Here is a 27525-nt window from a genome sequence, read left to right on the forward strand (position 1 = left end):
TTAGATATATCATATATAACAATTTCGAATAGAATCTCTTAAAATATTTTTGTAAATGGCAAAACTGAATTTATTTTTAGACTTCAGTTGCCATGTTTCTCTTACAACAGCAATTACAAATATTGAAACTGCACCATAGCTGAAAAGTCATAAATAATGCATAAATAAATGAGCATGAGTATTTTTAAGTAAAAACATACCCACTAACAGGTAGGTAACCTTTTTAATTTTACTTAATGTCTCAAAAATTTATTTTTCTTAAATATAAAGTGAGAAAAATCTCTGTTCTATTTCAGAGATGCACTAAGGATTAAATAAATGTATGAAAAACACTTAGCATAGTGACTAGCTCTCCTATGATGGTATTTATTATCTGAGTCTGAAATTAGAAGGCATTTAAAATTTGTTTCCTTTTATTATATTCACCACACAAATCATATTACTCTTTCTCCATACTATTTATTTCACAAAGATCCTGATGACCCATACTGCCAACTTTTCTAGAACACAACTAAATCTGAAAATTTCTGGGTATATTTTTTGTATACAAATGTGTTCTGAATACTTTTTTCTGGTAGTTTATATTTATGTATATAAATACACAGATTTCTGTATTTTGATTCTGGATATGGCAATTCCACTGGTTATTACTTTAGCAATTTCTTTAGGAATTCATGTATATGTGGTAGCACAGAATCTGCTACTAGTGAAAAGTTATTTATTTTTGTTTGGGGGCCTTTCAATTTGGAAGTTTTTCCTTTTCCTTCTCTAATTACTGTGGCTAGAACTAATACTGTGTTGAATGAAAGTGGGGGAAAATGGACATCCTGTCTCTTACTGATCCAAGTAGCAGAGCTTTCATCAATTCTCTGTCACTTGGGTTTGTCATATATGGCTATTGTTCAGGTATGTTTCCACAATACACAGTTTAAGAGTTCTTATCAATAAAGGATGCTAAATTTAGTCAAAGGCTTTTTGCATTATTACCGATTGCACAGCGGGTAGGACGTTTGCCTTGCACGCAGCCAACATGACCGACCCAAGTTCGATTCCTCTGCTCCTCTTGGAGAGCCCGGCAAGCTACCGAGAGTATCTCACCCGCACGGCAAAGCCTGGCAAGCTACCTGTGACGTATTCGATATGCCAAACACAGTAACAACAAGTCTCACGATGGAGACGTTACTGGGCCCGCTTGAGCAAATCGATGAACAATGGGAGGGCCTTTACCTTTACCTTACCTTTAGCATATTGGTAGATCTGTGGATGTTAACCATCTATACATTGCTACATTGCCATAATAAATCACAGTTTATTATGAGATATTATGCTTTCAGTGTACTGAGAAGTTCACTTTGTTATGGATCATTCTCGGAGGGTTTGGGAATTTATATGGGGTGCCAAGGATCAAACCCAGTCTGCTGTGTGAAAAGCAACTGCCCTACCTACTGTACTATCTCTCCAGTCCCTAAACATTTCTTACAAGGTGAATTTAGCAGTAGAAACTCCTTTAGCTTTTGCTGATCTAGTCTCCCCTTCAACTGATAACTCTGCCAAGCAGAGGATCCTATTTTTCCTTTTCAGCACTTTTGACTATGTCATGTCACTGTCTTCTGGCATGCAAACTATGCTGAAAATCCTGGTAATAACCTTCTGGTGTTTCTCCTTATATGTAATATGTTGACTGCCTCTGGCTGATTTTACTTAATTTCCCCCTTCCCTTCCTGTTGTAATGGCTAGGAGTTGCATACACACTTGGGTGTAATACTGGTATACTGGGCACTAGGGATACAATCCTTTAGTTGTACTGTTCACAAAATCTGGCTATAGTGCTTGCCAGAGGTTACTGTGATGTTCACTCACACACATGCTCTCAAAGACACTTCCGTTGACTGGCCATGCAGCCAGACTCGTGTTTGTGACACCAGCGTTCGCAAAGCAGAGCGTGCGCGCATACACACACACACACACACACACACACACACACACACACACACACGCACGAACGCACGCACGCACAACCCACAGCTGCTGGGATTCAGGACATGTGGTAGCTATTGGAAATTGAATTCACTGAATCACACTTGCAAGGTAAGTGCTTAGCTCACTGTGTCATCTTTTGATATTCTCTGTATATTTAAGTTTTACGCTTTAAATTAGAATGTATTGGCTTTTCATCTCTTGGGCTCATGTTTGTATTTCTCTAGGTTTTCTGGAAACGGGCGTCAATTTCCTTCTACAGATTAGCAAATTTGGGGTATCATCTCTTTAAGTTTTCTGATCTTTCCTCTCCTGAAGACTCTATAAAGCACATATTGTTCCTCTGGAATTTGTTCCAAGGGTTCCATCACTTCTTAAAATTCCCTTTTTCATTTTACTTTGTTATCTTCCAGCTCACAAACAACTCCTCGTATGCTGCCTCCAATCTGCTGTTGAACTCTTGGCATGAATCTTTTAGCTCTTACTGTAACCTTCAGCTCTCTAAATTCTGTTTTGTTCTTAATATTTCTGAGTTACGGTTCTCACTCTTCTCTCAAGTTTGGGAAGCAGTATTATAAACATTACTTTGAACTTTTTTGTTGTTGCAAAGACCAGGGGTAACACAAATGGTTGGTTGTGATGTCGTGTCCCAGACAACAGCATCACAGGGGCCATGCTCAATATATGTGAGTGGCACCAGGGATTAAACTCATGCTTTCTCACTTGTAGAATAGGTCCTTTATTCACCAGGCTATCCAAAAGACCCTTGACCTGTTTCTTTAAGGTATTTTGTAGGGGGGGCTATCTTGTTCCCCCCCGCAGCTTTGAGGGGAGAGGGGAAAGGACAAGGAGAGAACATATTCCTCTGTCTCATTTTGTCTAATTCTTTAATTTTGTTTCTATGTGTTACGTTGGTCCACAACCTTTTCCATTCTTTTTTGAAAAGCCTCTTTTTTGAAAAGTTATACTGTATTGCCTGACACTAGAAAAATATTTTGCATTTCTGTTGGTAGCAAGATTCAACTCTAATATGTTAGGCCCACCATAATAATAAAAAAAATAGACAGGAAAATTTTTGAAGGAATATACCTACTTTCAAATAATTGAAGAGCTATTAGATATAATAGATAAAACTGTAGTTTGAAGAAAAAAAACAGGTATCAAAACTAGAATAAGCTGTTAAGTTAGAGTTCAAAAATTAAATGTTAGTGATTTCACAAAAAGTAGGACTTAGCCAAATTTTACTCCTGACTTCTAATTCAAATTAGGGCAGTTTTGTTTTACAAATCATGTGGCCACTCCAATCCATTATTTCTTTGAACTCAAATTTTATAAGGCTCTGGTTCTGATTAAGTCTCTTGATTTTGTCAAAGTAGAATGAGTCAAACATACCATTTTTCTCAGCAAAGGCAATGGCATCATCTTTAGTAGTGAAGGTTAAAACCATGTTGGACAAGGGGTCAGCTCTGTAAGGGAAAAAAATGTCAAATTTAAAATTTACTCAAATTTTTAGAAAATTAACAGTTGCAAATAAATACATTATTGAGAATATCTTATTTAAATAAACTCAAACTTACCCTTTTTAAATTTTATATTTATAAGATATCTTTAACATGCACTGTCAAATTTTTTAAAATTTGTAACTGCAAAATACTTGGCAATTTTTGGTCTTAAATAAAGCATTTATTTAACTTTTTGAGTTAAGGGTTGGAGAGCATGCAGGAGGTCACAGTTCCACATACAGCTACATGTCCCATGAGCAACACTGGGTATGAGATTCCCCCTCTTCCCCAACTAAGATTTGAATATAAAAAAGATGGCAACAAAATCCACTGCTTCTTAATAAATTCTCCGTCATTAGTAACAATGACCTATAAGCATATGGCCACTTAAAAAATAAAACTCCTAGATCTATCTGAGTTCTTTAATTTTAGAATAGTGACAATGTTTACAGGTTTCACAGGCTCACTGCAAAATAATTATTCAACTTCAAAAAAGTCACATTTAGTAGTATCTTTATTAAAAAGTAGAGCACTTTTTTTTTTTTTTTTGCTTTTTGGGTCACACCCGGCAATGCACTGTCTCTGCACTCAAGAATCACTCCTGGTGGCGCTCAGGGGGACCATATGGGATGCTGGGAATTGAACTCAGGTCGGCCGCGTGCAAGGCAAACGCCCTACCCGCTGTGCTATTGCTCCAGCCCCATTTTTTTACAAGAAATATTTCTGTATGTATTTAGGGCTTGCGGGCCACGCCCAGTGGTGCTCAGGGTTTATTCCTGGCTCTGTGCTCAGGTATCAATACTGGAGAGAGGCTCTGAATCATATGTGGTACCAGGGATAAGACCCATCTCGGCAGCATGCAAGGCAAGCACACTACCAGCTGTCCAGTTACAATATTTATTAAGAATCAAAGGGCTGGGAATGTAGCTCAGTGGTAGAGCACCTGCCTTCCAAGCCTAAGACTAAGCGTTAGATTCTCGGCACTATACTGAAGGGAAGGATCAAAACCCAAACTGGTGAATATAACATTTTGTTAAACACTGTTTAGAAACATGGAAGTAAAATAAAGAAAAGAGGATTCAGGGAAATAATTTAATAAGTACGAAATACACAAAAAGAATGCATGGGCTACAGCACTGGAGGGAAGACCCACAAATTGTTGCTGATGAAGTTCTGGTCAGGCACTGTAGTTCTCAGATTCGTAAGAGATTCGTATATCAGATATTAGGACCATAAATGCCACCTTTAAGTGAAAAAACTTTACAATGGCGGGTTGTATTGAGCACTAAAAACTAATACTAATTTTAAATTGATTTCTCCACTTCAGAGTATATATATCCTAAGAACAGAAGTATATTCTTAGGAACTTGGATCCAGGTAATTTAATGAGTTAGCTTAAAATTAACCGACACTAAGAAACAATACAGAAAACAAACTAGGGGAAAAGTTAGGAAGCAGAAGACCAGAGCTGTGGTTCCTGCAAAAGTATAAAACAATGATCTCATTTATGATAAGCCAACCTTCTTTTAATTACTTCTTTTCTACTCTTACCATTTTTTACTTCATCTCCTGTATCTTCCAGTTCTCTCTGAGGTGTGCTGCCACCACCAATATCTGTCACTTGAATTCTTTCTTAAGTACTATACTATATGGTTAATACCACCCTAATTATATTTTTCTTGTCTCCAAACCATCCTTCATTGTGTTGCCAGATTAATCCTCTTAAAGTTTAACTCTGGGAGTCACATCCTAACTCAAAAAATTGTAGTCTTCACTGTCTACCAAATAAATTTCAATCAACTATCCTTAGCATTTAGGCAGTTTTACAATCTGATCTGTACTCATTTTAGTCTTTTAAATTATTCCCTTTAGACAAAAACCCAAGTCATTAAGATCACTGTTTCTCTATCCTAGTCTCTAAAATGTTTCTATTCTCTAAAATATTTCTCTTCATTTTAGAGTTTGTTTCTTCCACTTGAAATACAGCAATAAATCACTAACTTTAGTATATAGAGCTCCATTCCAACCATTTCTTGTGGTTTACACTAAGCACCAGCCTTTCCCACAAAATCTTCCATACTCTCTATCCCTCTCCAATTGTATGCTCTCTCCTCAGTCTTAACATAAATATAATTTGTGCTTTTTTTTTGTCTTTATTTAATGAACTCTCACTATTGAGGTTTCAATCAGCTGCTATTAAAATCAGATTGATCAGAGAAATAGTAGAGGGGCGAAAGCACTTGTCTTACATGCAGTCCACCCTCATTCCATCCTTACATCACGTATGGTCCCCTAAACACCATAGGAAAGGCCTCCAAACCAAAGTAAAAACAAAATAAATAAAAAGAGCATAAACTAATCTATTATTTTAGAAATCATGACAATAACTAGGAGGGTTGGAAAGCAGCTTGATGACTTGAGGTATTCTCACATGGCTGTGTTCATAGCATTTAGACTACTAAAAGAAGTCCAAGACTGATTTTAAGATTTATTCACTACAATATTAAGGGTGAGAGTGGAGGAATATTCCAAGAACCAAGCAATGCTTGGGCCCAGCAGTGCTGAAAATTGAACCTGTAGCTATATTCCTGGTCCAAGCAATAATTTAAAAACTAATTTATTAAACAGTAACAAGCACCAAAACACAAAAATTAACAATACTGTGAATACTGATTGGCAGACTGCCTTTTGTTCCATGCCATGAAGTATCCTTTGTGAAGAATAATTATCTGCCAAATGATTCATGATACGTGCAATCTTTTTATGCCATTAAATAAACAACATAATCCTGACTCAAATATAATAATGGCAAACAGACTCTGTTCTACTCAAATTAAATAAATAAAGTCATAATATATTTCCTTTCTTTCTTTTCTTCCCAGTATTTGGGCCTAACTCAAGCGGTGCTCAGAACCAACTTCTGGCTCTGTGATCAGGGATCACGCTTGGCAGGTCTAGAGGACAGAACCCAGGTTGGTCATTGGTAGGGCAAGCACCTTGTACAGTGTACTATCTCTAGCCATATGATATATTTTCTTATTGTACTTTCTTCATGTTTAGGGCAGGAGCGATAGCACAGCGGTAGGGCGTTTGCCTTGCACGCGGCCGAGCCGGGTTCGATTCCTCCGTCCCTCTCAGAGAGCCTGGCAAGCTACTGAGAGTATCCCGCCTGCACGGAAGAGCCTGGCAAGCTCCCCATGGCATATGCCCGATTAATGATTGTGGAGGGAAAGTTACAGAAATTATTCAAAGGTATATGAAGTGATTTTCCTAGAGATGATATATATGTGTGTGTGTGTGTGTGTGTGTGTGTGTATACACATTACAAATAATGATTTATTATTGGGAATGCATTACTAATTGAGTCTGGAATACAGATGAGCACATTAAAATCTTGTCTAATAAAAAGGAATAATCAAAACATTTCAACAACTGGAGAACCATAAAGGATGCCAGAGACCAAATCCAAGTTGGCAGTGTGCAAAGCAAGCACCCTACCTACTGGACTACCATTATAGCCCCAAAGTAATTAATTTGGGGCTAATTTATTAAACAGTAACAAGCACCAAAACACAAAAATTAACAATACTGTGAATACTGTATTCAATAAAACTTATCCAATCTCCTACCCTTTAAACAATAATAATATATTGTTAAATATAATAATATATTTCTTTAATTTAAAAGTTGCCACTAAATTGTTAACTTTTTCACATAGTATATCATTAACACATGGAGTTTATACAACATGCTAACAGTATCAAGTCAGTTTTATCCAACAGAACTCTTTTTCTTTAATTAATTTTTTTTTTACTTTTTAAAAAATTTTATTGAGAGAGTTACAAGCTTTCATGTTTGGGTTACAATCACACAATGATCAAACACCCATCCCTCCACCAGTGCACATTCCCCACCACCAATATCCCCGGTATACCACCCCTTTCCCACCTTCCCCCCTGCCTCCATGGCAGACATGATTCCCCATAATCTATCTCTACTTTTGGACATTATGGTTTGCAATACAGACCCTGAGAGGTTTCCATGTTTGATCCTTTATCCACTTTCCCAACAGAACTCTTAAAACAATTTTATGGTTTACTGGGCTGGAGCAATAAGCACAGCGGGTAGGGCATTTGCCTTGCACGCAGTGACCTGGGTTGGATTCCTCCGCCCCTCTCAGAGAGCCCAGCAAGCTACTGAGAGTATCTCGCCCGCATGGCAAAGCCTGGCAAGCTACCGTGATGTACTTGATATGCCAAACACAGTATCAACAAGTCTGACAATCTGTTGTGAGATGTTACTAGCGCCAGCTCAAGCAAATCGATGAACGACAGGAGGACAGTGCTACCCAGTGCTACTGTGCTGAGTAACGCCGGGATGTCTGTCACTGAACATATTGAACAAAAGATCTCACAAAGCACTGTCATTGTGATTTTAAAGATGGCATGTTTCAAAGAAAAATCTGCATAGAAAAAGTGCTGAAAACATACTCAGATCAAATCAATCAAATCGAATAAAAATACTTACGTCGATGCCCAACCCATCAAAGGATTTTCCCAACGCTCCCTGGTATCAAACTCCATCTTCCATTTCTTTGTATTGTTTACTCCAGACTGCATGTTATTCCGAGCAGGAACAAAGATCCGGACTTTTCGAGTTTTGATATGCTCTTCTGGAACACCAGTTAAAGTAGTGATATCCTATAGAAAAAAAAAAAAACAAATTTCTACCAATCCATATATAATCTAATGCATTTTTGCTGCTCCCTATATCATGCAACTCTGTTCAGATTTGTTTATAAAAAAGGTTTTATTGAAACTTTCCGGAATACTTAAGTGTTCTATTTTATATATAAATTTCTACTTTAACATATAGAAATAGCACAACTGTAGAGGTTAGCGTGGAGTGAAAGAGGATTCATTTAAAAAAAAATTAGATCCCTTTGATTCTTTGTCCAACAAAGAATTTCTCTGGTCAAGACTCTTATTTCATGAGCAGGTTTAACTAGTTAGCAGGAAAGAATGTAAAGGGATATTAAAAGTAAATATTGAACAGAAAGAAAATTGGGGCTGGAGTGATAGTACAGTGGATAGGGCATTTGCCTCGCACGTGGCCGACCCGGGTTCGATTTCCAGCATCCCATATGGTTCCCCAAGCACCACCAGGAGTAATTCCTGAGTGCATGAGCCAGGAATAACCCTGTGCAATGGTGAGTATGACCCAAAAAGAAAAAAAAAAAAACAGAAAGAAAACCTAACACCAGCAGTGTCTGTGTCAGTGTTCATAATAAGATATTAAACTTCTGTGAACAATTAAAAGCAATTACTTTTAATTTGGGCTGGAGCGATAGCACAGCTGGTACAGTGTTTGCCTTGCACGCAGTCCATCCAGGTTTGATTCTCCCGCCCCTCTCAGGGAGCCCGGCAAGCTACCAACAGTATCGCCCCAAATGGCAAAGTCTGGCAAGCTACCCATGATGTATTCAATATGCCAAACACAGTAACAAGTGTCACAAAGGAGACATTACTGGGCCTGCTTGAGCAAAATCGATGAACAATGGGAGGACAGTGACTTTTAATTTGCATGTTTGTTTTGGGGCTGGAGTGATAGCACAGTGGGTAGGGTGTTTGCCTTGCACGTGGCTGACCTGGCCGACCTGGCCAATCCAGGTTCGATTCCTTTGCCCCTCTCGGATAGCCTGGCAAGCTACAGAGAGTATCTCGCCCGCACAGCAAAGACTGGCAAGTTACCTGTGACGTATTCGATATGCCAAACACAGTAGCAAGTGTCACAATGGAGACGTTACTGGGCCCACTCGAACAAATTGATGAACAATAGGAGGCCAGAGACAGTGACAGTGTTTTGTTTTGGGTCCACATCTGTCAGTTCTGGCCTACTCTATGCTCTGTGCTTAGGGGTTGCTCCTGGCAGAACTCCCAAGCACAGAAGTTCCAAGGCTGGGATCCATCATGTGGTGAATTCCAGCCTCCACTGAACTATCTCTCTGGCCCCTAATTAGCACTTTTAATTACTTCCCTTTAGGGAAACCAATGGAACAGAAAATAGTACATTAATCTACTATACAGGGTCAGAGACATAGTACAGGTTTTAAGGTACTTTCTCTCACCTGCATGTATGATCTGGCACCACTTATGATTCTAAGCAGAGAGCCAGGAGTAAGCCGTGAGTACTACCAAGGTGTGACTTAACCTTACCCACCCCCCACCACTCCCAAATCTGTTATACACTGGTAAGCCAAAAAAGTTTTGTGATAGTACAACAGGTAGGGCATTTACTGTGTACACAGATGACCTGGGTTAGATCTCTGACACCCCATATGGTTCCCTGAGCACCACCAGGAGTGATTCCTGAGTGCAGACCAGAAGTCACCCCAGAGCACTGCCAGGTGTGGCTGAAAATAATCAAAAAAAGTTTTGTAGAATTGTGAGCTTAAAACTTAAGGGAATTTCCTTCACTCTTTTTCTGTTGAACTCTCTTCTCAACTAATAATGCACACAATTTTGATGCCATAAATAAACATCTATCAAAGTATAGTGACAGACATAAAGTAATTCAGTTTTGATTTCTATTTAGCAATGATAAAATAGCCTATTGAATAGATCTAATCAGATCCTATCATATTAGGGTTAACTACATTATTTTTATAAAGTTTTAAAATCATGGATCTACTTATAAAGTTAATTCTAGACTTATGATTATAAAGTTAATGTGAAATCATATTGAACTTGTTAAAATCAGAAAACGTACTTTGTAAATTTCAATTTCCTCATAATGTGTCCCCCATGTTCAATGTTTAATTTGTAGTTCCACTCTAATGAATACTATGGAACAACTAATTAGTATACATAAACTTATGTTGCAACATGTACAGAGAAAACCTTTCTAAGAATTCTAAATCCATAGGTTAAAAGAACAATTCCTTAAAAATCATTTTAAAGTCAACTAATCCCCTGCTTAACACAATGTCTTTCTATCTACACAAATAATTAGGTGTGATTACTTTGTCACAGCTCATCTGAGGAAAACTATCATATTGAGCCATATAAATATTTACACAAATATGTACTTCAAGTAATATTCTCATATTTTAAAAAGGTTCTTTGCCTATGGAATTAAAAAAAGAGTGCAATTGGTACCTAATTTTTGAAGGTATGAACGTTTCAGTAATCATGCTCAATTCATAAAGATTAGAAATGTCAAATATTATTACATTTAATGACTTTACTTTTAAAGCAATTTCCTCATCAGGTGCTGAACAGATTTAACATCTGGGACGTTCCAAAGTTTAGCTCCTCTATGAATTCACTCAAGCATTTGTAACTGGTTCATAATTTGCTGTTCTGTATTCTGTATCTTGAGGTAAATGGGTGTTACAGAGTGATGCACCTTTTCCTAATTCCGCAATACCTCCACTGTATGTATACCAAGTTCATGAAAACTAGAATTAGCAAGCTGATCTCTATTTAAGACTTATATAGGAAAGGACACATATTAAACTCTGAACACTCAAGAAGATATGACCCCTGAACAGGCTTTTTCTTTATATACTTCTTTATGTGAATGTACTTATGTTAACGTTTTTAAACCATAAAATTTTGAAAAACAGAAGCTGTATTCCTACTAAAGAAACAGAATGACTATTCGGTGAGTCTCCTAAGCAGCGCTCCAGGATCCGGGGCTACTCCAACCCCAGGCAGCAGGGACTGACGTTCAACGCAGGCTCCGAAGATGAGGTGCTGCCTCAGACCTGTGGTGGACCACAAGGGTCCCACCTAGCAGGTGGTGTGGGGTGCTCTTTTGAAGCATGGGACTGCAGTGGGGTCCAAGCACAAGCCACAAGCTCTGTGCCATCATCTCAGTCCCACAGAATGATGCTTTTGGTGGGGCTTACTCCTGGCTCTGAGCTCAAGGACCTCCTGTGGGGACTCGGGGAAACCATTATGGTATGCAAGGGATTGAACCTGGGTTAGCTGCACGTGAGACAAGCACCCTATCAACTGTATTATCTCTCCATTCCCCACAGAATGGATTTTATGGACAGAAATGCTCTTTAAGAGACTAAAATTTTTTTTCTAAGCTCTTTATATTCTGAGCTCATAATTATCAGTGCTTTGTGTCTCCTCAAATTATGGCATTTATTAATATTGTCTCTCAATTAATTTAAAGCGGTACTGAAGCCAGTGAGTTTCTGAGTAGCCTAAGTTACTCTGACACAGAATCCCTGTTTTTGCCTGCAGTACACATGTAAGGTACTGCGGCTAAGTTGAGCTGCTGCCAAACAGAGAATAAAAGGGCTTGGTATCCCTCAAATACTTGACACCTAAAGGGCACAGAATCTCTAAAATTCCTGGTCTCTGTAGGCACAATCGTAGTCTAGACAGACTGATTTCTCACACTCTTAAAATGCATCACAGCGCTCTATTGTTATCATTTCTTCCACACAGCTTCGGGGAGGGACAGAAGAACCTGTCCTTTAAGAGACATTTCAATGGCTAAAGCTCCCACTCCAAGATTCTATTAAAACAATGTAATCGTTGAAAAGAAGTATGAGATACTATTCTGAACTCTAACTTGTGTCTTCTGGGCTTTCCCTCTAATTCTCACTGACCTCTCTCTGAATCAATTTTTGCGAAATAAATTTGTGCAAAAGATTTAAACTATAGAGAATTAATGACAGATTTTTACTCCTAGTTTATAACACAATTATCTGCATTTATTCTCAAATCCTTCTTATACAAAATTTTAAAATGCTTTGAATATATTACCTTTCACAGCTCTTTCACTGTAAAATGGTAAAATAGCTGATTTATAAATAATGAATTTCCAATATTTACAATTACAAAAAGGTTGTCACATAAGATACAAGAAGCCTTTCAAGTTTAAATCTGAGTAATCTCAAGACTCACAAGTTGATAAAGATCAGAATTTTAACAAACAAGTGTTCTTAATAAACAGATTTAGTGAGTTTTAAAACTTTAAAATAATTTAAAAGCAGATTAAGCATAAAATCCTTATATAGTTTATCAGAGTGTCACCAAATTTATAAAATTTCAGAAATCAAGGGCTATTTTAAGAAAGAAGCCAATCAAAAAGATATTTAAATACATGTCTGCTATTGAAAAAAAATGCACATCATAATTCCAGGTTTACACTTAGTAAGCTTCATCTCTTCCAATTTTAAAATCTGGACTCATTGGTAGCTGACTCGCCATTTCAGGAGAGTAGAGAAAAGAAGGATAGAGAGTGATTTTAAATGGAGGAGGAATTTTTTAAATCATTAAGAAAATATATGCCAATATAGATAAGCTTTCAAACACTAATTTCCATTATAAATATTAGTTTTCTAAATAAAAACTATGATTCGGTTATCAACTGTCCCCATTTCTCTTGTGTGAATTAAACTTTTTTTTAAACAAAGGAAGCAGGGAACAAGCAATGGGAAGTTGGTGTCAAAATGCAGAAAAACCTCCCAGCAAGCTTCTTGCAACCACCCAGGATTTCGAGTCTTGCTGGCCTTTCTCTTTTGAATACCAGAATTTCACACATTTCAATGACTATTATGACTTCAAAGAATCAAATTTTCATCATTGTCCGTCATCTGCCGGTTGATTTGTATAAAGGAGTTCTTCTGCATGCACTCTAAACAAAAGCCTCCTTACTTTTGTGGCTATATATCAAGTTTAAAAGTTTTGTTTGTGACAGTTGTGTCTTTGGTAAATTAGGGTAACACTGAAGGAGTGCAGCTGCTCTGCAGGAACCTCCTTTTTGGCACCATTTCACTTAAATAAAAACTGAATAATTAGATTCTGCCTTTATTAAACCACAAAAATGCCACTGGCCTTAGTAATTACTTCCGGTTGCCCCACCCACTTAACCTTAATAGTTTACACTTGTCATAAAGAGAAATAAATAAAAAAGGGTTTCACTACTACTTTCTGCATTTTTAATAGACTTTTCAGTCAGTACACCCAAAAAAGCCAAAAAATTTAGCAGGTTTTTGGTAATAAATTCATGGAATTCTCTGGACCAAATCTAAACAAATTTTAACAAAGGATACATTAAAAATTAGCTAAAATATTGCTTATAAAAACCTTTCTACTGCAGGTTTATCCATTTATTACCAGTTATGGTTTGAAATTTATTTTAGAGGTGAAACATATAAATGTGACGGCTGCATTTATATCCTACTTCAACAGCTTCAGCCATGAAGGATGTTAAATTGTTTTATTATAAATTTGAGGGTTTTTTTTTAAGTATCCTACATATATCTAACACAGGAAAACTTCACACAGAGTAATACAGTATGAAAAGTACAAGTTGGAGATAGTCTAATCATAAGCATATACTTACATGGTAGAAAAACTCTACTCTAAAACTGTCATTTAGATAAGATCAAGTCTGTAAAACAGAAGTGCACCAATTTTTGAGCCCAATACGATAATGAAACAAGTGTTATGATACATCATACCATTATATTTTACAGACTGGGGAAAGTTACCAAGAAATTAAAAGCTGAATTTCAAACAGAATGTTATGATGGAAACATCCAGTAAATATTGTATATCTTAAGAATAAAAAAATTCAAGAATTAGAGACATATGTCTCAATCTCTATCTGTACTACTCCTAGATCCTGGTGAGCAGTAAAAGTGTAGAACAATGGTTGAGTTAAAACTGGTTAATCTCTTCCCAACTGTGGGGAAATAGATTTCTCCTAATTCACCATCTACGAGATCAATTGCTCGAGTGGGCCCAGTAACGCCTCCATTGGAGACTTCGTTGTTACTGTGTTTGGCATATCGAATATGTCACGGAGAGCTTGCCAGACTCTACCGTGCAGGCAAGATACTCTCGGTAGCTTGCCGGGCTCTCTGAGAGGGGTGGAGGAATCGAACTCGGGTCGACCATGTTGGCTGCGTGCAGATAAAATAAAGTATGTCCTCATCTGATAAGCCTATGACATTCATAAAAATCAAAGAATAACATATAGATCACCTTTGTTTCAACTTAAATGAAAATATCCTGCTATGCCAAGTTATCTATCTAAGCCAAAGGCCTGCAGGGGTCATAAAGATAAGACTTTATTCCTGAATTTATCTACATTCCAAGCACCCACAGAAATGAGAGGGAAGGAAAACAAGGAGTAGGTATCAATAAACTCAGAGGTTGAAAATACCTGAGCTCTACCATTTGCTATCTGTGTGGTATCAAAATTCTTTATATGTCAATTTCCTCCTCAAAAATCTACCTGCAAGCATCATTTAGAAGAATTAAATTTGAATATGAAGAAAAGCATAATAAATGTCATGGGACTCAAAAGACAGATCACATTTGATTTTAAAGGTGAGAAGGTTGAAAAAATACTAATCAAAGAGCAGGACTGAAGATGATTGTTATTTATTATAGGTATTTATGATTATTAAAAGAAACTGTTACAACAAGAGAATACACAGTATCTAATAATGATAAACTCCTGGCCTTGGATTACAAAACTAAGATTACCAAGCAGTGGTGAGATACATGGGTCAGGAAGACCTTATGGACTAGACATGATGTAAGGACTGTGGTTGAAAGTCTTAGGCACTTCAGCAGTGGTGCTGCTTATCTCCTGTAGTACCAGGGACTATCTGTGCCACCATAGTGGGGCTCAGTGACCTCCTGCGCTGCACCTGGCAATGCACAGGAGACCATGCTGTGCCAGGTATCAAACCCAGGTCAGGTGCATACAAGGAAAGCACCTTCATCTCTGTACTAGCATTCTGGACCTGTATGGACAGTTTTTGATAATCTTCCGAAACAGAACCAGTACCTGATAGATCCTTATAATTTAAATTAGAATTTAAAGTTGTGTCTCTTTCTTATACTACCAGAAAAATACACTATTTGGAATTTATTTCACAACCTTTTATAACTAACTGGCGCCTACTGTTTCAGACTTGTTAGAACTGCACCTTTATTGTGTTTCAAGTATTTGATGGCACTGTCATAGAATTCTCTGTCCCCACACAACACTGGTATGTACTATTCAATTAAGTAATTACAATGCCATGTAAAACTATCTTAGAAAGGCATGGAAACAAGCACAAGTGAGTCTTGGAAAGCATATGCCTCGATTACCAGGTCTAGTAGCATTCTAAAATGAAACCCGAATTAGGTCAGTATATAGTGAGTCATGGTTTTTATAAAGTATTTTTAATAGAGACAATCAAGAGCACTGATAAGTAATAAAACTGTTAAAGACTGGGGGCAACTAGAAATAGTACATGAGTTAAAATGCTTGCTCTGCATGAGAGAGACCCCATTTAATTGCTGGTACAGCACGTGGTTCCCTGAGCAAGAGTGACCCTTGCGGGTATGGTGCCGCCAGCAGGTCAATCTGTACCTGTGAGGCGAGTGCATCAGCAGCCTCATGGCACCTTCAGACTTCTAGATACCCCAAAATTACTGCTGTGCCTTTGGCCAGACCCCAAAAACTTGGGGCAAAATTTACCAAGAAAGTAAACAGCCAAAAGTTAGGTATGTGGGAGACACACCCACAAACCACCTCCAGCTCAGCTATATAACTGGAGGCATGGCCTCTCTGGTTCCTGATTGAACTGCTTAACGGCCATGAGCCCAGAGACTCAAACAAATCTCGAAACCCAACGGCTTTTTGGCAGAAATGCGTCCTGTCCCTGCAGTAGGCTACCGGTGCTGGGCCACCGCAGGTGGAAATAGGTTTTGTGCCTTGGCCTATTCCCCCTGGTGGCCCGGTGGCCGTCATCCTCCAGAGGCCACTGGACAGTCAGGTTTGGGCCCACAGTGATGAGACATGTGGGGCTACGCGGGATTGGGGTGGAGCCGACCCTTTCCTCCCTGTGCCAATGAGATCCCAAGTCGCTGCCCACAAACGGCCTCACTGGTTCCTGATCAAGCTGCTTAACGGCCATGATCCCAGGGACTCAGAAACAAATATCGAAACCCGGTCGCTTTTGGCAGAAATGCGTCTGGACCACGTAGTAGGTTACTGTCGCCGGGCCACCCCAGGGAGGAAAGGGTGCTGCCCCTCCTCCTGCTCCCCCTTGGCGGCCTATTGGCCACCATCTTCCAGAGGCCATTGGAGAGTGAGGTGTGGGGCCACAGTGACGAGACACGCGGGGCCTCATGGGATGGGGGTGGAGCCGGCCCTTTCCTCCCAGTCCCAAGGAGACCCTGAGTCGCCGCCCATGAACAGCCTCTCTGGCTCCTGACAAGCTGCTCAACGGCCATGATCCCAGAGACTGAGAAACAAATCTCGGAACCCAGTGGCTTTTAGCAGAAATGCGTGTGGGTCATGCAGTAGGTTACTGCTACCGGGCCACCTCAAGGGGGAAAGGGTGTTGTCCCTCTGCCTGCTCCCTCTAGGTGGCTCGGTGGCCGCCATCTTCCAGAGGCCACTGGACAGTGAGGTTTGGGCCTGTAGTGACAAGACACGCGAGTCCTCATGGGATGGAGGTGGAGCCGGTCCTTTCCTCCCCATCCCAATGAGACCGTGAGTCACCACCCACAAATGGCCTCTCTGGCTCCTGATGAAGCTGCTTAAATGGCCATGATCCCAGAGTCTCAGAAACAAATCTCGAAACCCAGTGGCTTTTGGCAGAAATGCGTGTGGGCCACGCAGTAGGTTAATGTCTCCGGGCCACCCCAGGGGCGGAAGGGTCCTGTCCCTCCACTTGTTCCCCCTTGGCAGCGTGATGGCCGCCATCTTCCAGAGGCCATTGGACAGTGAGGTTTGGGCCCACAGTGACAAGACACACGGGACCTCATGGGATGGGGTGGAGCGGACCCTTTCCTCCCAGTCCCAACGAGACCCTGAGTCACTGCCCATGAACAGCCTTTTCGGCAGATCTGAGTGTTGGGGTAAAATCCCAAATAATAATGGTGGGTCTGGTGTCAAAATGTTGAATGTGATCAAAGTAGAGAGAGAGTGATTTTGAAATCATCTGCCCCACAGGTAGGGGGAGGGTGTGGGATGGGGTTATACTGGGATTTTTGGTGGTGGAGAATGGGCACTGGTGAAGGTACGGGTGTTTCGTTGTATGACCGAGATTTAAACCCAAAAGCTCTGCAACTGCTCTCAAGGTGATTCAATAAATAAAATTATAAAAAAATGGGGAAAAATAAAGTAAGGTGTTTTCTTCTTGTGGAGTTCAACCAGCACTTTGTATATCCTTGATATCAACCCCTTGTCGGATGTGTATTCAGCGAATATCCTTTCCCATTCTGTAGACTGTCTTTGTATTTTGGTCACTGGCGACGAAATGAACAGAAACTTTCTCAAAGAAGAAATCCGAATAGCTAAAAGGCACATGAGAAAATGCTCTACATCATTAATCATCAGAGAGATGCATATCAAAACAACAATGAGATATCATTTCATACCACAGAGACTGGCCCACATCCAAAAGAACAAAAGCAACCTGTGTTGGCGCGGATGTGGCGAGAAAGGGACCCTCCGTCACTGCTGGTGAAAATGCCGACTGGTTCAACCTTTCTGGGAAACAGTATGGACGATTCTCAAAAAATTAGAAATTGAGCTCCCATTTGACCCAGCAATGCCACTCTTGGGAATATACCCCAGAGAGGCAAAAAAGTAGAGTCAAAGTGACATCCGCACTTGTTTGTTCATTGCAGCACTGTTTACAATAGCTAGAATATGGAAAAAATCTGAGCACCCGAGAAACTTTGGTACATGTACACAATGGAGTACTATGTAGCTGTTAGAAAAAAATGAAGTCATGAAATTTACATACAAGCGGTACTACATGGAAAATATCATGCTAAGTGAAACGAGCCAGAAAGAGAGTGATAGACATAGAAAGATTGCATTCATTTTGGGTAACGTAAAGTAACAAAATAAAAGACTAACACCCAAGAACAGCTGTGATAAATACTAGGAGGTTCACTCCATGGCTTCGAGGCCAGCCGCACACTCTAGGGGTGAAGGCAGCTCAGATGGAGAAAGGCGCACCAAATAAAGGGTGCTGGGAAGATCCACCAAGGACGGGAGATGCATGCTGAAAGTAGACTCTAGACCGAACATGATTGTCACCCAAAGCCTCTTCTGCAAACCACAGCACCCAAAAGGAGAGAACAAAAGGGAGTGCTCTGCCACAGAGGCAGGGTGGGATGGGGGATGTGGTGGTGGGAGGGATACTGGGATTGGTGGGGGTGGAGAATGGACACTGGTGGTGGGATGGGTACTTGATCATTGTATAACTGAAACCCAAGCACAAAAACCTGTAAGTCTACAACTGTATCTCACGGTGTTTCACAAAAATAAATAAATAAATAAATAAAGTAAGGCGGAGTTTGTGCAAAATACAATCAGCCTAATCAGTGGCTGAATAAATAGCAGTACTCCTACATAAAAAAAAAAAAAAAGAGTGACCCTGGGTGGCAACCCCTTACCCCAAAATTTTAAGAAAGTGAAGATTTGCCACAGGCAAGGTGATAAGTCAAAAGGCTGTCATTAGACCTGAATTTAGTCTGTTTTTTCCAGCTCTGTTGGGCGGTGGCCTCCATGATGCCAATGCTGAATCTGAGCACAGAACCATAAAGTTCACACCACCAAGCAAAATACTTCTGGGAGGCCAGGTAAATATTTGTTAACACAGTCATTATTGCAAGAAAATTGTCACAATGTAGTACATGGACTTATTGCCATATACAATGAAGTAATGGGCTTCAGACTATAGCTCTTGCCATAAAATGTATGAAAACAGGAAAGGTAGTATAAGCCACTACTTTCACACATTGGGCAACTGGATAACAAACAGTATTACACTGGAATCCCTGAAGGAAAAAATGAAAAAGAAAAATCAAAAGAAAAAAAAAACAACTCAAACTCATGATTTAGGCTTACAGTATCTCAACTTTGATACCTGGCTGCACAGTCCAGACCATGGCAGAGTTTAAGAAGAACATCCAGGTCTCAGTGGACAGAAAATAAAAAGAAGTCAGAATCAGATCTACTGGTGACCCACATTTCTGAATGACCAACTTCTAAAGAAGGCATTATTAAGAAAGACAAACAATCAAACTAGAAAACATTCAAAACTGGGGAGGAGTAAAATGACCTGTGTGCAGATTTGGAGGGTCACACTCAGCACACACACATGCACACACATCCCACCTCATGAACAAGTGCAGCCAAGCAGAAGGAAAAAAAAAATTCAGAGGCAAGAGAGAGCGTACGGTGGGTAAAGTGCCTGCTCAGCATACAGCTGACCTAGGTTCAATTCCCAACACAGCAAATGGTCCCCTGAGCACCTCCAAAAGTGAGTCCTGAACAGTGAGCACTTTGGGTGTGGCCCAAAGATTAAAAATAATAATAATAATAATAATAATAATAAACATACAAGAGGTCAGGACAAATAGCTCAAAAGGTAGGAAGACATGCTGTGTATATACCTGGTCCCGTGAACAGAGCTGGAAGCAATCTCGGAGCAGTAAGCAGCTCCTACCTCTACTGCTCTGTGCCTGCAACCTTCCGCTTCCCCCTAGCCCTGCACCACCAGATTTGGTCCAAAAACAAAACAAAACAAAAAATCGATACATAAATTAGTTGTGTTTCTCTACACTAGTAATAAAGAATATTAAAAGGAAATTTTTAAAAAATCCATTTGTAATAGTATCAAAAAGAAAACTTAGGAATAAAAAATGTGAGATTCATACATCAAAACCTATACCAGCTAAAACTATAGACATAAATAAATGGAAAATCAGCTGATGTTCAATGATTAAAAGCCTTATTATGGTTAAAATGTCAGCTGGAATCGAAGCAATGATACCTTGCAAGTGGCTGACCTGCATTCAATCCTCACCACCCCAAATGCCCCTGAGTTCCACTGAGAGTGATTCCTGAGCACCACTGAATGTGCTCTCCCTAAAAAAGTGATGACAATACGACCTAAATCCATCTATAAATTCAAGGCAGACCCCATCAAAATCCCAGTGGTGTTTTTTGCAGCAGAAAAATTCATCACAAAATTTATATGGAATTTTTGTTTCAAAAGAATCTTGAAAAAAAAAGTCAGAAGACTCATACATCTCGATTTCAAACTTATTACAAAGTATTTTATTTTATTTATTTTTTGCTTTTGGGGTCACACCTAGCGATGCACAGGGGTTACTCCGGGCTCTGCACTCAGGAATTACTCCTGATGGTGCTCAGAGAAAAATATGGGATGTTGGGAATCAAAACTGGGTCGGCTGCGTGCAAGGCAAACGCCGTACCCACTGTACTATCGCTCCAGCACCTACAAAGTATTTTAAACCACGGTATTGGCATATGAAGGAGAAGCAGCTCAATGATATAGAACAGACAGAACAGAAATAGACTCCTACATATATGTCATCAAGAGTATCCCAGGTAGAAATCAGCGACTGGCTCCTAAATTGTTCTAGGAAAATGACACACTCAAATGTCTATGAAAAAAATTAAATCCCCATCTTAGCCGTATACAACAGTTTATTTTAAATGGAACAAAGACTTAAATGTAAATGCTAAAACTATAAAATTCTTTATATAAAATTTAGTGAGATTTCTTTGGAAGTGACAAAGTTCATGTAAACAAAGGGAACAAAATAGAGCAGACTTTATTAAAATTAAAAGTTTTGTCAAAGTTTTAGTTAAAATTTAAATCATTTAAGAAACCCCACCTATACTTGAGAAAGGTAATATACACAATAAATAAGGAACTCCAAAAACTCAAAACTCAACAACAAAATACAAACAACCTAAATAAGAAAGGGGCAAAATACTTGCACAGACATTTCTCTATAAAGATTTTAAAATGGCCAATAAACCCATAGAAAACTACTCAATACCACCTGTCATTAACAACTGCAAATAAAAACATGTGAAATACCACTACATAGCCGTGAGAGTAACTTTTACTAATGGGAAAAATGTATTTGAGAGGATGGGAGAAACTGAAGCCCCTGCTGGCTACTGATGGGAATGTGGGATAGTAGAGTCATAGTGGGAAACAGTGAAGCAGTTCCTCAAAAGTTAAAATTATCATGAAATGCAACAATTTCACTGGAATATACACTCAAAGAACTGTATGTAGAGAGTGAAACAGTTATATGTAATATCAGTTTACAATAGCCAAAAAGATGAGAACCAAAATACCCATTGATATACAAATGGATAAATAAAACGTAACATATACATGAAATGCAACATTATAGAAACTTAAAAGGAAATGGAATGGGGCTGGAGCGATAGCACAGTGAGTAGGGCGTTTGCCTTGCACACAGCCGACCCGGGTTCGATTCCCAGCATCCCATATGGTCCCCTGAGCACCGCCAGGAGCAATTCCTGAGTGCATGAGCCAGGAGTAACTCCTGTGCACTGCCGGTGTGACCCAAAAAGCAAAAAAAAAAAAAGAAAAGAAAAAAAAGAAACGGAATTCTGAATTGTATAACCTTAATAAGAACTAAAAACACTAAATAAGACCAATTAAAGTAAGTTTGTGACAAAAAGGTAAATTTTCTATGATTCTGCTTATATGAAGTTTAAGAGGGAGACAGATGGTATGCTAGAGGTTATCAGAGACTGGGAGAAATCAGAAATGGGAAGTGATCGATGATGATTCAGTTTGGAAATATGAGAAAGTTCTGGAAAAGGATAGTAGTGGTGGGTGAATAATATTTTGAAAGCGCTAATGCCACAAAACTGTACAACTGGGAAAAAAATGGGTAAGAACTTTGGAGTGATTAAAAAAAAGGCACACCTAAACTTTTAAGTCTAACGAGAAGCTTGTTATAGACAACGTATATAATATTCCTTTTCTAGTACCCTCTCTCCCCTTCCCATCTCAGGATAATGATGTCTTACATTAGAATATAATAGATGAAAGGGACTCACCTCTCTCTCTCTCCTGCCTCCTCCATTCTCTCCTCCCCATGCTCTCCCTGTCCCTACCACCCCTGCCATGTGCAGAAACAATAAAGAGGCAGCTATAGGCAACCCAAAGAAGATAATGTTAATCAGAAACCAATCATCCCAGCACCTTCTTCTTGAACTTCCGGATTCCAGAACTATGAGAAAAAAAATTTTTTTATTGAGTCACTGTGAGATACAGTTAGAAAGATATTCATGCAGAACTATAAGAAAATTAATTCTTATTGTTTAAACCCACTCTGTCTGTGGTATTTTGTTATTGTAGTCTGAGCTAAAACAAGGTCTTTCAAAACTGAAGGCAGAAACAATGCATTTTCATATATCAAAACCCAAGAGATTTCTGTCTCAACCAAATTGCGCTACAAAAAATGTAACTAGGGGCCAAAGCAACACTACAGCGGGTAGGGTGCTTGACTTGCACATGACTGATCCAGGTCTAATCTCCAGCACCAGTATGGTCCCCTTGAGCACTCTTGGGAGTGACCTCTGAGCAGAGCCAGAAGTAAGCCCTAGCACAGTTGTGTGCCGCCCATAAACAAAAAGAAACATTAACTAAGGTGCCTTAATCTGAAGGAAAGAGATATTAGAAAAACTACGTAATGAGTCAAGTAAAAAGTACCAGGAACTAAAATCTGCAGGTAAACAGAAAAGGTTTTTCTTGTTTCTTGGTACCTTTGAAAGCCAGGTGACTGCTGAGAGTCAGGGAGATTGTCCAAAGGACAGGAGTCTGTGCTTTGCACGTAGATTTTATGCTGGACCCTGAGTACTGCCTGGTCTCCTAGCACCTTTAGAACAAACCACAGCCTGCAGCTGGAAGTATTGCTGAGTGTGGCCCAAACCCTCATCCCCACCTCAAAAAAAAGAAAAAAAAAAAGCAAGTGCTTGTTTAAAGCAATATTAAAACAATATTAATAATTTACTATGAGATGTACAATGTTAATATGTCAAAGTAAAATATACGTCAACATTAACAAAAGACTAAGTGATAAATCAAAACATTGTTTTGAAGTTATTATGTTACTTGAAAAGTAGTATATTATTAATTCATGCTATACTGCAGAATGTTAAGGATATATATTGGAATCCCTAAAGCAATGTTTTGCTAAAAACAGAGGTGTGGTTAAAACATCAAGAGTAGAGAGATGGTGAGTTACTAAACAATGGACTCATTATAAAATGAAGATGGGAAGGAAAAGGGGGTAAAAGGGAGAGGAGAAAAGACAAAGAAATCAGATGGAATTAAAAGACAGTCTCAAACGCGACAAACAAAAAGCAAGAGCCAAATATATTCATGAGAAACAAACATGAGCTCAAAAACAGATTAAAAGTAAAAGAGTAAAATAAGATACAGCACGCAAAACTAAGAATAGGAAAACAGGAGCAGGAACAGAGCAGAGGATATAGCACGTGCCTAGTATGTACAAGTCCTGGGTAAGATCCACAGGGTCCCAGAACACAGCAGGGTGTGACCTCCTACTGATTAAAAAAAAAAAAAGGCAAACAGAACCCAGCATTAATAGCATCAATGTAGTTTTCATAACTGTAAGTTCAAAAACTGTGGGTGCATGGGACACGTGCCTTCTGTAGCTGAGAAGCATTTCCCCCAGCCAGCCCACAGTGACAGGACAAAGGAATAAAGGAATGGGGAAATGGAGGAACAGGGGCCACAGGCTGGTTGGCAGCCAAGGATTGTTTATTTTTCATCCTCTCTTTTTCTCTTACAGCATTAGTTATATAGAAATCATGAAGGATGGGTGAAGGATGCTCAGCCCTGATCTGAGTAGGCTTGGAGATCTCAGTCCCGGGACCCGCATGCCTTTGTTCCTCTGCCGGTACCTTTATGTGTGCGGAGAGTGGTCTCAGCATGGTGGTGGCTGGTTCTGGAGGTCTTCGGTTGCCAGAGCCCTGGTCGGGGCGGGGAGGAAAACTCAACCCACTCCCCTCCAAGGGGCCCCAGCGAGGACAGCCAGGCACTGGGGAGACTATAAAACCCAGCTCCCGGAAGTGAATGCGGCCGCACGACATCTTATTATCTCATTCCTACTTTAGACAAACTGGCAGGCTACCGAATGTAACCTGCCCACATGGCAGAGTCTGGCAAACTCCCCGTGGCGTACCCAATATGCCAAATACCAGTAACAATGATGGGTCTCTTTCTTCTAAAGAGCCTTGAATATGGCACTTTCTTAAAAATCTCAGGGCTAGGATGAAGAAGACTTTACTGGGGTCTGCTCGAGGCAATCGACGAATAACAGGATGGTCGTGATCGTGATCGTGATCGAAGGATGGGAGTACACATAGGTGGGGTGAACATCAAAACAATAAACAGATGTAAAGCCCCTCCTTCAGGGGAAGTTCTTCTAGGAGATTAACTCAAGGACAAAATCTCATCTGGGATTAGTATAACCTAGAATAACCAAGTATTCTAGGTTACACGGAAATCCACTCAAGGATGGGATTCCATTTAAGGGGTATATTACTTTCTCCTTTCCTTAGCTAGTAATTTATTTAAACATTCAGAGTTAATTTATTTCTTACTAATATTTCTAGCCATTTTGTATGAACACATTAAGAGATATAGTAAGTTTAAAGGTTGGCCCTTCCTGGGGACGTCTCATTATATATTCCAGGCCACAGTCCTCAGGCCAGGTTAGTCTTTCCTAATCCCAGCAGGGTCCTTATTCAGTTACTTCTTTTTGGGTCATGACAGAGTTTGTCCATGACCATGCTCTCAAATTATTATAGTTGTTATGACACTCAGTCTGTCCCTTTTTGATTGCAGGGTAGCCTATGGCTTGCTCTGGGTTCATCCTTGTCCCTCGCCAGGAACCTCCTTTTGGGGGTGTTAGAAAATAAAAGCAACTGAGGTTTAAGTCAAGTAAATATGCTGGTTGCCCAGGAGTAAATATTATTTGGAGTCAATTAACTCCCATATTACGAAAGCACAGCATCAACTGTCTTCCTGTGTCTATACAAAAACCACGCAAAGGACATAAATGAAAGAGAAAAACAATATTGGATTATTGTGCCTGACAGAATTGGGTGTACTCCAGAGCACTGCGGCGGAAGTAATTCAATAAACCTAAGTCCCCTCTGGGAGAAGGACAAACCAATGTTATCTAACAATAACAATCCTCAATATTTACGCCCCTAAAAAGGAAGTTTAGAATGAAGCAATATTCCCTCCCTCCCTTCTTCTCTCCCTCTCACCCTCCCTCCCTCCCCCTTCCATCCAGTAGAAACACCAATGGGTGTTCAGGAGACTCTGACACTTCTTGTAATTCTTACCAGACTAGTAGCTCATTTTAGAGTTCTCAGTGTCAATTAAAGTGGCCTTATATTAATCAGATAATGTTTATGTATATATGTTTATGTGCAGTTAGCATTTAATGACTTTTGTAATATAACCTGCCTTTTCTAATAAGCCTATGGCATTTTATTAAGTCTGTATTACTGTCTCATTACTTAGTTCTGATACTCTGTTGTATAAATTGCATGTAATTAGCATTTCAATTTTAGAGATTTAGGGTTTATTTTTAGGGCTGGAGCGATAGCACAGCAGGTAGGGCATTTGCCTTGTACACTTCTGACCCGGGTTCGATTCCTCCATCCCTCTTGGAGAGCCCGGCAAGCTACCGAGAGTATTCCGCCTGCACGGAAAAGCCTGACAAGCTACCCATGATGTATTTGATATGCCAAAAACAGTAACCACATGTCTCACAATGGAGACGTTACTAGTGTTCGCTCAAGCAAATTGATGAGCAACAGGAGGACAGTGCTACAGGATGGTAAGCAAACGGTAAGATTTTTGTTGTGTAATTAACTTTCAATGTCTCTTTTAGACACACGCAGTCACACATGTGCACGCGGCTAGGGATTGAACCCAGGCCTCACACATTTATCTCTGAGCCTCACCTCCAGACCAGACCCTCAATTAACTTTAAAGCCAACTCCCTTTTGGGGGAAGGAAGGCCACTCCCAGTGGTATTCAGGGCTTACTCCTGGCTCTGTGCTCACGGATCATTCCTGGTGGGCTAGGGGAAGATATTGGATGCAGGGATCGAACCTTGGTTGATCCCTGCATCCAGTATCTGCAAGGTAAACATCCTATACTCTGCACTATCACTGTGGCCCCAAAATAACTCTTAAAAATATTGGGGGCAGGTGGAACTAAGGGCAGGCTGGAAGATAGCTGACTAGGTTGATAGGGTGTATGCTTCACATGCAGAAGGCCCAAGTTTGATCCCTGAGACAACATTGGTACCCCAAGCACTGCTACAAGAGACCCTGAGCTATGAGCCAGGAGTAATCCCTGAGCATCGCTGAGTGTCACAATAATAATAATAATTGTGTTTCATTTATGAGGACACATAGAGATTAAACAACTTAAGTTGGTCATAGAGTGAAAAAAGGGGGAACTTAAAAACCTAATGCTGTAGCTATAACTAAATGCATGACCTTTTCAGTAACTGATATCACTGAAGTACATTATATAAATTTTTCAAATACGTGATGTGCAATCTAATTAGTTATTTTTTAAAACATATTTTGTTTTCCCAAAGGGAGAAATGAAACAAAGGTTGGGGGAAAGGCAATCTGAGGGCCATCTGCCTCTCCTCTCTGGACAGTAGAGGGGAGGAAAAGGGAGAAGAAAGAAGAAAAAAGATGAAAAGGGGGAGAGTGTGGAAAGGAAAAAATTAGGGGAAAACAACAATGGGAGAAGACACAAGAAAGTGGAAAGAATAAAAGAAAGATGTTATCCGAAGAACTGCCTGTGAGTCAAACTCAGACAGACAGAAGAAGGGGGCAGACGAAAGTAAGAGTAGGAGACAGGGGAGACCGAAGAGGAAGGAAGGGAAGCAAAGCAGGGAAGAGAGAAGAACTTGAGCTACACAGTCAGCAAGAATGGATAAACAACTGCAACAAACAGAGGGGAAAGCGATGCCAAATAGGAAAGATGGATTCTAAGAAGTAGAGAGAAAGGACAAGCAAAGAGAGAGGTTAGCGAATAACTGAAAGGAGGCACAGGCCCTGTCAGGAACTGATGGACGGCGCAAAGGCTTAACGAATTCAGGGCTTTGTCAGCACCTACAGA

General features: G+C 39.7%; 1 protein-coding gene across 1 annotated transcript in view; it reads right to left on the reverse strand.

Annotated features, from left to right (window-relative positions):
- NDUFS4 (NADH:ubiquinone oxidoreductase subunit S4) overlaps positions 1-27525 on the reverse strand; it is a 90625-nt gene that overhangs the window by 15648 nt on the left and 47452 nt on the right. Inside the window, exons 3-4 of the mRNA XM_056112093.1 lie at positions 8007-8179; positions 3370-3443 (exon numbers count right to left, since the gene is read on the reverse strand). Coding sequence (XP_055968068.1) covers positions 3370-3443; positions 8007-8179 — 247 coding nt within the window. The remainder of the gene's footprint in view (positions 1-3369; positions 3444-8006; positions 8180-27525) is intronic.

This window comes from Sorex fumeus, unplaced genomic scaffold (assembly GCF_029834395.1).
Source record: "Sorex fumeus unplaced genomic scaffold, SorFum_2.1 ptg000015l, whole genome shotgun sequence".
Classification (NCBI taxonomy): Eukaryota; Metazoa; Chordata; class Mammalia; order Eulipotyphla; family Soricidae; genus Sorex; species Sorex fumeus.